The following is a 14,321-nucleotide window of genomic DNA, read 5'->3' as shown; positions in this document are numbered from 1 at the left end:
GGGTGGGGGCTGGCTGGTTTGCCCTGAAGGGTGTCCTGGATCAGGGTGGGGGTCCCCACTGGGGTGCCTGGCCAGCCTGGATGAGGGGATGATGGCTGTTTGCAGCTGGTCACACCCCCTTCAGGGTGGGGGTCCCCACTGGGGTGCCTGGCCAGTCTGGGTGAGGGGCTGAGGGCTGCTTTCAGGCTGGCGGTTGTTGACTGAAGCTCCCAACCGCTCCTTTTTTTTCTCTTTTTTTTTTATTTTATTCTGGGCCAGCTTTAGCTCTGGCTCTAGCTCTGAGGCTTCGTATCTGGTTTGTTTGCCGTTCTATAATCGAAACAATGTATAACTTCAGCTCTGAGATCCCGGCAGGCTGAAAGCTGGTTTCTGGGGTTTTGTTTAGCTCCTACATTTGCAACATAGTACATAGTTGCTTAGAGTTGCAACTCAGAGGCCGGCAAGTCAGGTGGGGAACGTTGTAGTCTGCAGTCACTGGAGCAAGCAAGCCTCATGTTCGCTTCCAGCTGCCTGGCTGCTGGCCGCCATCTTGGCTGACAGTTAATTTGCATAAGGATATGCTGATTAGCCAATGGGAAGGGTAGCGGTCGTACGCTAATTACCATGTTTCTCTTTTATTAGTGTAGATTAGGCAGCAGGAGGAGGTGCAGTCTTTTCCTTTACCCTCAATAAAACCCCCCTTTGTCTTTTCTGTCACTCTCCAGTAATTTTTTTTAGCTGCCTCATAGTTATTTCTAGTCATGAACATGACCTTAATTTGGTAATGGGAATAGCCAGTGGTGTATATTAATCAAAACTCCAAATGTAATTTAGCATTAAATCTCTTACCCTTTCTGGAGTCTTACTTAGGCTAGTACCTGTGGTCTCCGAAAGGAATATTGGTTGTTTCCTCCTCCCACTTTCTTCCCCAGCTTGTAGAGATGGTTCTTTATTCTCTTGGGTCAGGCCTAGGAGAAGAGCAAATTGGGGACAAGAACACTGTGGTAGGTGTCTGATGTTGGGGCCTTCTGGATGGCAGATATTTAAAGATGATTTTCTAGGAAATCATCCTGGATTCCTCCAAGGCTCCCATTCTTGGGGATGTTTCTTCAGGGCAAATGTAATGTCATTTGGGCATTTGCTTTGCCCCTTTGTGGGACTCATCAGTCCATCCCCATCTTCCTTTATGCTAAGCTCTCATCACCCAATGAATAGCCCTATTGAACATGATTTAAAATGATCCCATGCTGCCCTACCTGGTTTGGCTCAGTGGGTAGAGCGTCGGCCTGTGGATTGAAGGGTTCCAGGCTGGATTCCAGTCAAGGGCACATGCCCTGATTATGGGCTCCATCCCCAGTAGGGGGGGTGCAGGAGGCAGCCTGATTCTTTCTCATTATTGATGTTTCTATCTCTTCCTCTCCCTCTCCCTTCCTCTTCTGAAATCAATAAAATGTATTTTTAAAAAAATTCTTGCCCTAACCAGTTTGGCTCAGTGGATAGAGCATCAGCCTGCAGACTCAAGGGTCCCAGGTTCGATTCTGGTCAAGGGCATGTACCTTGGTTGCGGGCACATACCCAGTGGGGAGTGTGCAGGAGGCAGCTGATTGATGTTTCTCTCTCATCGATGTTTCTAACTCTCTATCCTTCTCCCTTCCTCTCTGTAAAAAAATCAATAAAATATATTTTTAAAAAAAATTCTTGCGGCACACCAGTTGAAAATTGCTGACTTAGACAATAAATCCCCTTATAGTTTAAGCCAGTTTTCATTGAGTTTAAACAAAATAATAAATAAAATAAAATGAAATGATCCCATGCTGGCTTATCTCTTGGATGTGGCTCCATGCTTGTATGAAATTCTTGTGCATTCTTTGTCTTGTCATTAGGGGGAGCACAGTTACACCCAAATGCAGCTCTCTTCTTTTTTGTCTGTTGGTCTTGTCTTTTTACTCTTGCTCCCAGCCACTGCATCTTTCTCAGGCTTGAATCAAGCAGAATCAGTCTAGAGTTGCAGGAAACACATACCAAGCTCCTTAAATGGTCTTGCTGAAGTCCATTCCTGCTAGGTTGAGAAGAAGGGGAAGAAATGATAGTACTCTTCCCCCATCCATCCCACCTTCTTGAAAGAGAGAGAAGGGTTGGGCTGCTAGACAGTACTTCCTCTAAAGAAATCCTTTATTAATCTTCCTTTTTCCACCTTCTCAGTTCTTTTTAAAAAATATTCTTGAAGTGCTTGAGGGAGTTCCAGAGTTGTGTAGGATTTATAACTACGTATTTCCTTTGTAAATTCTGCAAATAATGATCTTCTCACACACATTTTGGAATCTGGTATTTGTCATCTGTTTTTTTGGTACCTCAGTCAAAAAGAGCCCTCTTTTAACTTTTTGGCAGAATATTTTCTATGGATGGATGGTTTCACTTAGGGGAAATTAAAACAAACAGTTATGCAACATTTGTCAAAATTTAAAAACTGCAGAAGTAATCTAGGTTGTCTGTTTTTGTTTCATTTTGGTAATATATTTAGGTTAAATGAGATGAGTTGGTTGCAGCATTCAGTCTGAGGCTTAGTATCAAGTGAATTATACAGCTTCAGAGATTCATGTGCCGTTCTTCCTGAAGATTATAATTACTCTTTGTTACAACTTATTTCTGTTGTCTCGTTCAGGTTTTATATTTTCTGTAGTTCTTCTTTCTATTTTCTGTGCTGTACATTGGATAGGTCACTTTTCTCATTGTTTTTTAGGCATATTGACTCTTATTATGGTGATTGCCTGTAACTTACGAGTTTAACCTTCCCTTCCCTCCAAGACACCAACAGAGCAGTTCTTGGCACAACTGGATGGGAGTAATTTATCTGGGAAGTGATCCCAGGAAGTAGAAATAAAGAGACCAGGGAAAGCAGGAGAAAAACTTGTAAAGGGTGTATTAATGAGCTAATTATAACTGTAGGCAATGAGGGATCCCTGTGAAGAACCATAGGCACACCTCAGGATGGCCCTACCAACATGAAGATCAGGTATTTATCCCTTCCCCCATAACTTGAAGCTTCTCCCCAGAGGCATCAATTCCACAAACCCAGGGGCCCTCTGAAGCATCAGAAAGCACCTGAGGCAGGAAAGCAGAGAGCACCTGCAGCATGTGCTTGAGGTAGGGGACTAGCAACAGGCAGGAACTGTCTCCACAGCTACAGTGGCACCTGGGGCTGAGGGGGTGCAGGTACTCCAAGTGTCTAGTGCAGAAAATGATGTTTATTTACCTCCCTTGATTACTTAAACATGTCACCATCACATTTCCTCCTCTTCAGACAGGCACTTCAGCACATTCCCACATTCCTTTGATCTCTCCCACTCAGCACCCCACTAAGTAATTTGGGGTTGTTATGAATACACTTTTTCTTTTATCCTTTTATTTATTTATTTATTTTTTTTTTTCCAGTGTCCGTGTCCATTGGTTATGCTAATATGCATGCATACAAGTCCTTTGGTTGATCTCTTACCTCCCGCCCCCTTTTATCCTTTATTTTATAATTTTTTTAAGTATTTTTCTTTAAGTGTACCTGGGAATACCTATTGGACCCTCAAATTAAATGACAATTGAATAGATAGAAAATTCTTGGTTTCAAACTAACAAATAGAGTTTTATAATAAAACTTAGTTAAATCAAAGTTAAAGTGTGAATAAACAGTGTTTTATTTGTAGTTTAAGTAAAATTTAGAGTTCAAGTAAATATAAATTTATTTACCAATATCCTCATCAATTTTATTCCTTCAATTTTGACAAAGTCTCAGGGTCTATCTGCCTGTTTCCCCCTTACAAATTGTGTAATTAATTTAATCTTTGGTTTTAAACCTGTCTGGAGTAAAAATTTTCCCAGATGAAGCCTCTGTTTTTATAGTAATACTGAACTGCCAGTTTTCTCTTTCCTCATATGCTCGTTTTCTTTCTACTGTATTTCCTCTGGCAATAAACAAATTGTTTTTGGTCTTAGAGTGTCTTAGGTAGCCCAGTGCGTATGTCTGAGTCTTAGTAGGAAACTTATACCTGAGGAATCTGGAAGGAAGGTGTAACAATAAGAAAACAAGCCTTGATTCCGGGAAATCCTCTTGACCCCAGGACAGTTTTTCTTGTAGTCTACACATCTGCTTTTTGTCACTGTGCCGCCTGATTCAACAACTAATAATTTGTAAAAGAGTTTCTTCCAGAAGGTTTCTGCTTATATTTAATTTTAGATGTAATCAACTTAATGTGATAGTTGATAGATAAAATATTGCCAATGAGTATAGTATGGGAATTATATAGTTAAACAGGGTAAAAAACTAAATTAAACCATTTCCCTTTCTTACTGTATATATTTTTTTCTTGACCCTGGTTTGTAAGTGATATTTGTTAGCATCATTGGTATTCTGCTACCAACATGAGATAATAACAGATTTTTAGAAAAGTAAATAGAATTATGATTTTTTTCATAGATTTTTCTTAAATCTATACTGAAAGAAATTTAAGAAGCAAATGACAAGTATTAACAGGAAGAACTTGGCAACAGCCCATCATTCATGTTTAGTTTACCATTCTCTGTAGCTCTTATAATGTAATTAAATGTATTAATATTTCATGGTGTTCCCCCCCCCCAAAAAAAAAGTTTATAATTTTGAGAGGACTTTGACACTTATACAAGTTTGAGAACCACTGTTCTTGGTAAAAATTGGTTCTTTGAATTAGAAAATAGAGTTTATATTTTAAAAAATAAGCAGAGTGCTATAAGATAAGTTCACCAGTTATTTACATGAAAAACTGTTTGTAGGTAAAAGTTGCCCTCACCCTTCACAGGATTGTTAAATTAATTTAAATAATATGTTTATTTTGTGACCTTACAGGAGCCCAGGCTTGTGTGCTTGTATTTTCTACCACAGACAGGGAATCTTTTGAAGCAATTTCCAGTTGGAGAGAGAAAGTAGTAGCTGAAGTTGGAGATATACCAACTGTGCTTGTACAAAACAAGATTGATCTCTTGGATGATTCTTGTATAAAGAAGTAAGATGGCAATTTTTGAGGGGGTGGCGATAATTCTATACAGTTAAAAACTATTTTAATTTTTGTATAAACTTACAAAATTTAGGGACGTTTATATAAAGAATGCTTTATATTTAAAATTTCTGTGAGCTGTTCTATGTGATTGATTTGTTTTTAAAAAAGTTCTTACTGAATCATAAGTAGAGAAAATTAAAGGATTAAATTTTGAAGCTCCTTTTAGAATTCTAGGCTTAGGTCTTTGCACCACAAATCCAGTTCTTCGTTTTAAGTCAAATGTAGATCTAGTGATAATGCTAAAGAAAACCTTTAAAAATATTTAAACATATGAAAGATGCTTTAATAAAGAGTAAGTAGATAGATAGCCTATGTTGATGAGTTTCATATTGTTTTGTATTTTCAGAACTATTATGCTCAAATTTGTGAATGGAGTTTAGCATCCAGCTAATTTTTTTCTATAAGTATTTGCTCATTGTATTATTAAAGTTTTGCTTATGTGTTCTTATGTTATCTGTTGCTATATAACAGATTAGTCTAACTTAGTGGCTTACAACAACCAACATTTATTATTTCTGTTTCTATAGGTCAGGAATTTGGGATAGCTTGAGGGTTGTTCTGGTTCAGAGTTTTCCATGAGGTTGAGGCAAGATATTGGCTAGGCCAATAGTCACACAAAGGCTTGACTGGGGCTGGAGGATCTGTTTCCAGGATGGTTCACTCAGCTGGCCATTGGCAGGGCCTTAGCTCCTTGCCACGTGGATCTTCCTCTCTAGGGCTGCTTGAGTGTTCTTACAACAAAGCAGCTGGCTTCCCACAGCCAGCAAGCCAAGAGAGAGCAAAGCAGAAGCCACATGTCTCTTAGGACTTCGCCTCAGAAGTTACATACTATCGCTTCTCTATGTTATTGATCCCATTGACCAACCTTGACTACAGTGTAGGACAGTGATGGCGAACCTATGACACGCGTGTCAGAGGTGACATGTGAACTCATTTTTTTTTGGTTGATTTTTCTTTGTTAAATGGCATTTAAATATATAAAATAAATATCAAAAATATAAGTCTTTGTTTTACTATGGTTGCAAATATCAAAAAATTTCTATATGTGACACGGCACCAGAGTTAAGTTAGGGTTTTTCAAAATGCTGACATGCCGAGCTCAAAAGGTTCGCCATCACTGGTGTAGGAGGAGACTACACAAGGGTATGAAGACCAGGAGCGTGGGGAGATGGGATGGAATCATTGGGAACCATTTTGGAGCTTAGCTACTATAGTCTTAATAAAATCAGGAGTCCACCATCAGGAGTCATAATAAAACTAAAGTTAGGAGTCCACTCTTGTAGAGACAGCCTTACTATACTGTTGACTCTGACTTTGGCAGCCAAGTAGTTTCATAGCCAGTAAGAGTAAAATAAGTACTGCACTATGTGACTTTCAGAGTGTAATTAAATTCAAATGTTTTTTAAAACAGGAGAGAATATTAAAGTGTTATATAAAGAAAAGCGATATTTTGCTATTTTAAGGCTAGAGTTTAGTGACTTTCTGGAAAAGTGTGTGTTTACAGTTACAGTATCATGGTTGGTGTTTATCAGTTCCCACGAGTAGTGAAAACAAAACCCTGTTCAAGTGAGAACACAGCTTTAACTGGTCTGGAACATCTGACACCACCCTCCCCCAAGCTGTATCAATAAATGTTATAAAAGTGATTTTTTTAAAAACAAGCGATCAGAAAGTATCTCCATAAGCACTTTTCCCTCCCATTGATACAGCGAGGAAGCTGAAGCACTGGCCAAAAAGCTAAAGCTAAGATTCTACAGAACGTCGGTGAAGGAAGACCTAAATGTGAATGAAGGTAAACTGCCGTTTTAAAAATTTAACAGCAAATCTGTTTTACTCTTCTTAGTTTTCTATTGTGTTGTTTAGAAAACATTTATGATGAGAATAGAATTTTATTGTCACCTGTCATTAAGAAAAAAATTAAAGCATGATGTTTCTTTGAGTTAGAGTTTTTAATTATTCACTGATGTCTTGGAAAACTTGGTACTCTACAGCAAAACTCTGCTGGGTGTTTGTTTTTTATCTTTAAAAATATAACTATATGTGTGAGTGTATATGCATGTATGTGTTTTTCATGCATACCTTTTAAAATTACTGAATTGTTTTAGAACTCCACAATAGGTGGATATTCCAGTAGGTAGTTACAATAGCCTTAAATTAATAGTATTTCCTAGTTTAAGAAAGTAATATTAGAGAAAGAGGATGGTTATTTTTCTCATTCCAGAATTGCTACTTATTATATTAGGTAGCAACTGGATTGTTGCCTAGGTGTCTTTCTGGGTAGGTATTTTTTTCACCTAAAGAAATGAGATATCTTTTTAAGACTAAGTCATTTAGTGTTGCTGAATATTAATCACTATTCAAGTACTGAAAACTAAAGAGCCAATGATTACAAACACTACTTCATTTCTTTACTAATAAAATGCCACTATCTGTTTATTAGTATTGCCATTCATTGTACATAGGTATTGCTGAAATAAATTTACAAGTTGAATTTTTCAACTAGATTGTATATTTCTAATTTAATTTTAAATTTGTTTAGTACATATAAATATTATAGTATGTAATGTGCAAAAACATATTTTATCTGCATAAGTCATACTGACCTGGTAGGCTTTTTGTTCATTTTTATTCTAGTTTTTAAATATTTGGCTGAAAAGTATCTTCAAAAACTGAAACAACAAGTAGCTGAGGATCCAGAATTAAGGCATTCAAGTAGTAACAAAATTGGTAAGTACCCAGGACATTTTAGACCCATGTTTACCTGGTGAATTTATTTCCCATTAATTATTATCTTATTTACTATTTTTTCATACAGTGTGCTCAGTTGTTTAAGAAATGTGATTAGAATGTGTTAGATCAGTGATTATTACATTTAGTAGTATCAGGTCTCTAATTAAAGGTATATTGATTCTCATTATGTAACACATTAAATACAGGCTCTCTTCATCCCAATATTTAAAGACAGTTTTGTCCATCCTTCCTGTGCGACTTCATGCCCCACTTTTATGTATGTACCCCTTTTACCAGTTCCACCAGAGGTCTTGCTCTTTCTTGAACATGTCCAGGGCTGTCTTACTTTTCACTTTTGCTCATTTTGACTCTTCTATCAAAATAACCTCCCTTTCCCATCTCTGTCAAAGAACTTTTTTTTTTTTTTAATCCGCACCCGGAGATATTTTTTTCCATTGATTTGAGTGGAAGGCTGTCAAAGAACTTTTTTTTTTTTTTAATCCGCACCCGGAGATATTTTTTTCCATTGATTTTTAGAGTGGAAGGGAGAGGAAGAGACAGAGAGAAACACCAATGTGAGAGAGACACATCAATCGGTTGCCTCTGGCATGCCCCCAACCAGAGCCAGGAGCCTGCAGCCCAAGGTATGTGCCCTTGACCGGAATCGAACCCAGGACCGTTCAGTCTGCAGGCCTACTCTCTATCCACTGAGCCAAACCAGCTAGGGCTGTCAAAGCACTATTTATTCCTCATGGACTATCTAGAAAGCTCGCTCGGCTATGTAATTGGCCTCATGCTTTTCCTTTAAGTGAACAAAGATCTAAGTCCAGGACATTGCCAGGTGTCCAGTTCCACCTGCTTCCTATAATTCCTCCTTCCTAATAAATTAGATGTCACTCGTCCTATCTTTGAACCATTTATGGGATCTTGTGTCTCTTTTATGGCACTTAACATGTAATATCTTATACATATATCATTATTTCTTTGTATACTAACCTCATTTATTAGATTGTAAATTTCTTTTTTTCTCTTTTAAAGATTGTAAACGTCTTGTGGGCAGGAATTGCTCGCAGTCACCTTTGTGTTGTTGATAGTGTCTCTGGCCCATCGTTCTGTGTATCAGGGATGATAAATAGTTCAGAAAGACCAGCACAGTTCAAAACAGAACCTATAATAGTTAAACTTTTTTTAAAAAATTATCTTTTTTGCCAAAACCGGTTTGGCTCAGTGGATAGAGCGTCGGCCTGCGGACTGAAAGGTCCCAGGTTCGATTCCGGTCAGGGGCATGTACCTGGGTTGCGGGCACATCCCCAGTAGGAGATGTGCAGGAGGCAGCTGATCGATGTTTCTTTCTCATCGATGTTTCTAACTCTCTATCTCTCTCCCTTCCTCTCTGTGAAAAATCAATAAAATATATTAAAAAAAAATTTATCTTTTTTATCTACTCATGACTTTAATTATCTGTAGACCATTTTGTTAGTTTAGCCTCGATAGGAAAATCTTACATTACTACCAGCTTTTACATAGGTAATGTTTTGATTAACATAAAATATCACAAATACTGTTAACTACGTCAGGTATTCTTAAGGAAGTTATCCGATATAAAGTTAATAAGTGAAATTATTATAATTATTTTATTTACTGATTCCATATTTCAAAAATAGTGAAAAGATGCAGAATAATGTGTAGAATATGTCACCATTTGAGTAGCAGAGGGAGGAAAAAAGAATATATATATATGTATTTTTGCCTATATATGCATAAAATATCTCTGGAAGAATACATAGGAAAATTGATAAAACATGCTTGCCTTAGGGGAATAAAACTGGGGTGGTGGGAGGAGACTTCATTCTGAACCCTTTTGTACCCTTTGAAATTTGAACCATATGTATTTCTATTAAAAATAAATGAAATGAAAAGAAAGGCTTAAAGTTGTAAATACTTGGAAATATTACTGATTCACTAAGAAGCTGGATGCAGTCTTCAGTAGGTAATCCTGAGACATGTCAGTTTCAACCTCTGTGTCCCCCTTCAATTTATTCCAGGTGTCTTCAACACATCTGGTGGAAGTCACTCGGGTCAGAGTGCAAGTACCCTTAATGGTGGAGATGTCATCAATCTTAGACCCAACAAACAGAGGACCAAAAAGAGCAGAAATCCTTTTAGCAGCTGTAGCATACCCTAAAATGTTATAGGCAGGAAAATAATTGTGCAATTCAGTGAGAACTACATCCAGCTGTCATGGTATGTTACAAGTTTTTTAGCAGATTTTGCACCTAATGCTTTGAAAGTTGGCAGACTTAAATATTGATCTGCAGTGCTTTTCAGAATGGAGTGAGATCTTTGGAGGAAAAATTACTGCCCTGTGGACTCATTTTAATTTTTTTTACATTAGACGAAGCTTCTCCTGTTTTTGAAGGAATGCTGTAAGAAATGTCAAAAACAGGTTTTGCTGAATTTTAAATGCTGGAAAACATAAATGAAATACCTAAATATATTGGTACAGATTGTAATATTATGGGTCAAGAAAAGATAGCATTCTTTTTCTGAAATTAGTCATCTAGCTTTTCTGGGAAATAGTATTGAATCCAAGTACTTACAAAAAATAATAAAGAAAGGTAGACCCTAAGTTTTGTGAGACTGCATTAGTATGTACTTGGGCAATGTTACTGTGCAATATCTGTACCAGGTGGGGTGTGGAGGTATGCATGCAGGTACTTGGTATTGAAGTAAATTGAAGGTGTGTGCAGTGTTTAAGGAAACAGAATCTAATTCATTCATTCATAGAATCATTTACACATTGTGTGTATGTTAAAAGTTTTTATTTTCAAATAAGAAATTTCAGACATATATTTTGCAAAAGAGCTGGGATTTAAATAGTGTTTTGTGCCAAAAAGTATATCTAATTTTTACAGTGCTTTACTATCAGAATTTATATTGTTTATAATATCTTTTAAAAGCAGTTTTCCTCTCTGACGGGGTAGATAAAAGAGGAGTTTAAAGGTTTTAGTGCTAGATCATCTCTCAGGTGAGACTTGTTGCAAAACTTTTCACGTGTCCTTCATAAGCATAGCGAGCTTGTGCTGGCCAAGTCCTGGAGCAGACACAGCACGTCTGCGGTTACTCCTTAGGCCTGGGAAGCACACTGATGCTTCCGGCGCCTTTGCTGCTGATTGAAAACACAATTTTGAACTTCTAGGATTATGCTAACAATTTTTTAAAATGCACAAGAGGTGATCTTTTATTGTAATCCACATTATGGATTTTATAATGCCCTGCAACTGTAAAGCATCTTTTTGTTTACACATTTTTGTATGGTATTTTAACATTATTGCTTAAAAATTTCTATAACCTTTAATTTGTACAGTGCTTTCTCAAGACCGCTGTCAGGAACAAATATAATTTCTTTTAAGAAATGATTTTAATATGTAATCATGTGGCAGAGCATAAATTTTGTGACTTGGGACAGTAGCTTTCCAGCTAAGATAATTGCATGAACTCTGTTAAAACTAATTATCATTTATCAATGATTTCGTTTTTAACCCTTTGCAATATACCTTGTTTTTACAGGATTTCAAAATGTGTAAAAATAACTTCTTGAAAAATGTGCGATCAAGTTCTTTTTCATTATTTGTAAATGCATAATGTTTTATATATTTCTCTTGTATCTTTTCTCTCTCTCTCTTTTTTTTCCTAAGTCTTCCATCTGCGCCACTCTCATCCCCCATCCAGATTAATGTTGACAACCTAATAGAATTTTCTGGGGCGTGTCTTTGTTAAGTGGTCAAGAGTGGATGTTTGCTTTTCAGAATATTGAAATAATCTGGCATTATGTATTTCAAAGTAACATATAAAATTTTATTTTTATGTCACCAGTTGTCAGCACTCCCATTGCTGGCAGTGGGATAGATGTTGGGAAAAACTCAGTTCTTATCAATGGGTACCTGCTAGTGATTCATCTTTCCTTTTCTAATCTCTTGAAATATAGTCTCTTTAATTTTTTGCACAAAATATATTTTGCATCAAATAGTCTTACGGTTTTTAGTATCAGAAAAATCACATTATGTAATATGTTGTAGTTGTATTTCATATTAATTAAATGTGTGTTGGTAAAAGTTTGTTACTGTTCCATATAAAAAATGTAATCTCTGATGGTTGCAGTTCCCCTGATATTTGTAATATAATTTTGTGTACTTATTTTGTCTTTTTTTTTTTTGCAAGAACCGAAGAGAAATCTTTGTTACACATTTGAGTTTTTAATTTGCACTTCTGTATTTTAAATCTAACCATAATTAATCATTATACATTCTCAATTTAATTATAAAACCTAAATTAACATTAATTTTTCCCCCCTGAGGCCCTTAATTCCTTTAAATAACTTTACTCTTAGTGTCTAACGAACCATGGTTGCTGAAGAAAACTTGTGTAAGCCTCCAGGAGGTTGTGCATTTGTGCTCTAATGTATTTTTTACATTATGGCTAATGTTTAGCATTCAGACATATAGCTCTGTAATAACTGCCATATTTCAAAGTTCCTGAGGTTTCCTTTTCCTCTTTCAGTCGCCTATTGAATTAAATAGCACACAGAATAGCACATATAAGGCAATATCTATAATAATAAAAGCATAATATGCTAATTAGACCTTCCCTACCAGGGAAGCCTGGGTCCCGGGTGCCTGCTGGTGGCTGGAGAGAAGCCCGGGTTCTGGTTGCCAGAGAGAAGCCGGTGCCGGCAGCCGGGGAAGGCAGGCCTACTCTTGCATGAATTTTTTGCATAGGGCCTCTAGTAGTTAAATAAAAACAGGCGAAATGGTTTTCTTTTCATCTGCCCAAAGTTGATAACCCACATAAACTTTTTAAAAATAAAGTAAAAGTGACACTACCAAAAAGAGGATGGACACCTCCCTGTGGATCGAAGTTAGATCAGCCGTGGGCAAACTACGGCCCGCGGGCTGGATCCGGCCCGTTTGAAATGAATAAAACTAAAAAAAAAAAAGACCGTACCCTTTTATGTAACGATGTTTACTTTGAATTTATATTAGTTCACACAAACACTCCATCCATGCTTTTGTTCCGGCCCTCCGGTCCAGTTTAAGAACCCATTGTGGCCCTCGAGTCAAAAAGTTTGCCCACCCGAGTTAGATGGTGGTTTCAGAAGTTGACAACTCAGTGCAGAAAGAACACTCATTAATGCACCCACTGAGCCTGTGACTGTTAGGGACTGGAGTCTATTCTGAAGATCTCAGAACGAGGAGTTGGCTTCAGGACCTAACGTCCCAACTTATAGTGAACTGTTTTAATGTAAAATATTAATTGAGAGCATCCTTTTCAAAACCTCTGAAATAGTTAACTGGTAATTTGCTGAAGTGCTCCCATTACTGGATAGTCTGTTTCTCTGAAAACCAAGTGAATTATAAAGATTTCCCACACTGCACAGTCAATCTAATGAACAGGTAGATTTATTCAGTTTTAAAACTACTAGTTACAAACATGTGTACTGTTATCACTCTTCAAGTTTTCACCCTAAAACATGTAAGCTTATCTTACTAGTGAATTTGTTTGCTAACAAACTATTTAAAACCACAGTGGACTCTGGAATATCCAATTACCTAATTCCCAGGTAACTGGATGGATTAGCTGTAATAACTTTTATTAGTACTCCTTTTCTTCTCTCTCTTGAAATATCTATAGTAGGATGCTGGTAGATGGTCTAAAAATAAAAACTTTGGATTAAAAGGAAATCTCAACCCCTTCTATATTTTTGTTACTACTAAATAATGCTTTTGTAAATTTGAATGAAAAACCACTTGTATGTATTACTATTGGGTTGCAGTTATGCATGTGAGCTTAATTTAAAATATACTACTTAATAAAAATTTCATGAAAGATTAATTCCAATAATCAAAAAATAAATACATTTCAACGCCTGAATTTTGTTTGATATGTGTCACCAGCGTGGAACCAAATAGTAAAAGGTATAATATGACTTCTTTAAAAATCAAAACAACTTAAAAATATTTCATATTTCAGATACTCTGCCAATATTTAGCATACTCATTTTATTGATAGTAGATATTTAATGCAATTTAGTAGCACTATGGTTTAAGTAATTTTGCCTTGGAAACTAAATTTCTTTTTTATTTCTATCAGTATCAGTCTGTTTAAAGAAGTTATTTCCTTGTGCTTTGAGCATCTCTCACCAGCCCCTCTCCCTCCCCCCCACCCCCCGCCAAAAAATATATTTACTTTGTCCTGTGGTACAAAATATAGTTCAAATTTATTTAACAAGTGCTTTCTGTTAGCCACCATGCTAAACACCTTGCATGCTGTATCTCTTGAAGTTCCTAACAGGAGCATTCTCACCCCCACTTTACAGCTGGGGAGGGCAGGGATGTGCCTGGGGCTCTCTGTGGTAAGAGAGGGGGTGGGAGGTCTCCCAGCAGCAAAGCTTATGGCCTCTGTGTTGTTGTTGTTGTTTTTTAATTAAATCTTTATTGTTCAGATTACATTTGTTCCTCTTTTTTTTCCCCC

The 14,321-nt window shown here is 36.8% G+C and overlaps 1 protein-coding gene and 1 long non-coding RNA gene across 2 annotated transcripts in view; one reads left to right on the top strand and one right to left on the bottom strand.

Annotated features, from left to right (window-relative positions):
* Nucleotides 1–11,960, top strand: part of RAB23 (RAB23, member RAS oncogene family) — a 22,630-nt gene extending 10,670 nt beyond the window's left edge. The window contains exons 3-6 of the mRNA XM_014537314.1: nucleotides 4,850–5,006; nucleotides 6,770–6,852; nucleotides 7,695–7,787; nucleotides 9,836–11,960. Of these exons, the coding sequence (XP_014392800.1) occupies nucleotides 4,850–5,006; nucleotides 6,770–6,852; nucleotides 7,695–7,787; nucleotides 9,836–9,975 (473 nt within the window). The 3' untranslated portion in view covers nucleotides 9,976–11,960. The remainder of the gene's footprint in view (nucleotides 1–4,849; nucleotides 5,007–6,769; nucleotides 6,853–7,694; nucleotides 7,788–9,835) is intronic.
* Nucleotides 1,685–14,321, bottom strand: part of LOC106725607 — a 17,106-nt gene continuing 4,469 nt past the window's right edge. The window contains exons 2-3 of the long non-coding RNA XR_001361529.1: nucleotides 8,787–8,902; nucleotides 1,685–2,035 (exon numbers count right to left, since the gene is read on the bottom strand). This is a non-coding gene — a long non-coding RNA (uncharacterized LOC106725607). The remainder of the gene's footprint in view (nucleotides 2,036–8,786; nucleotides 8,903–14,321) is intronic.

Source organism: Myotis brandtii, unplaced genomic scaffold (assembly GCF_000412655.1).
Source record: "Myotis brandtii unplaced genomic scaffold, ASM41265v1 scaffold176, whole genome shotgun sequence".
NCBI lineage: Eukaryota > Metazoa > Chordata > Mammalia > Chiroptera > Vespertilionidae > Myotis > Myotis brandtii.
This window is presented reverse-complemented; position numbering and strand designations above follow the sequence as displayed.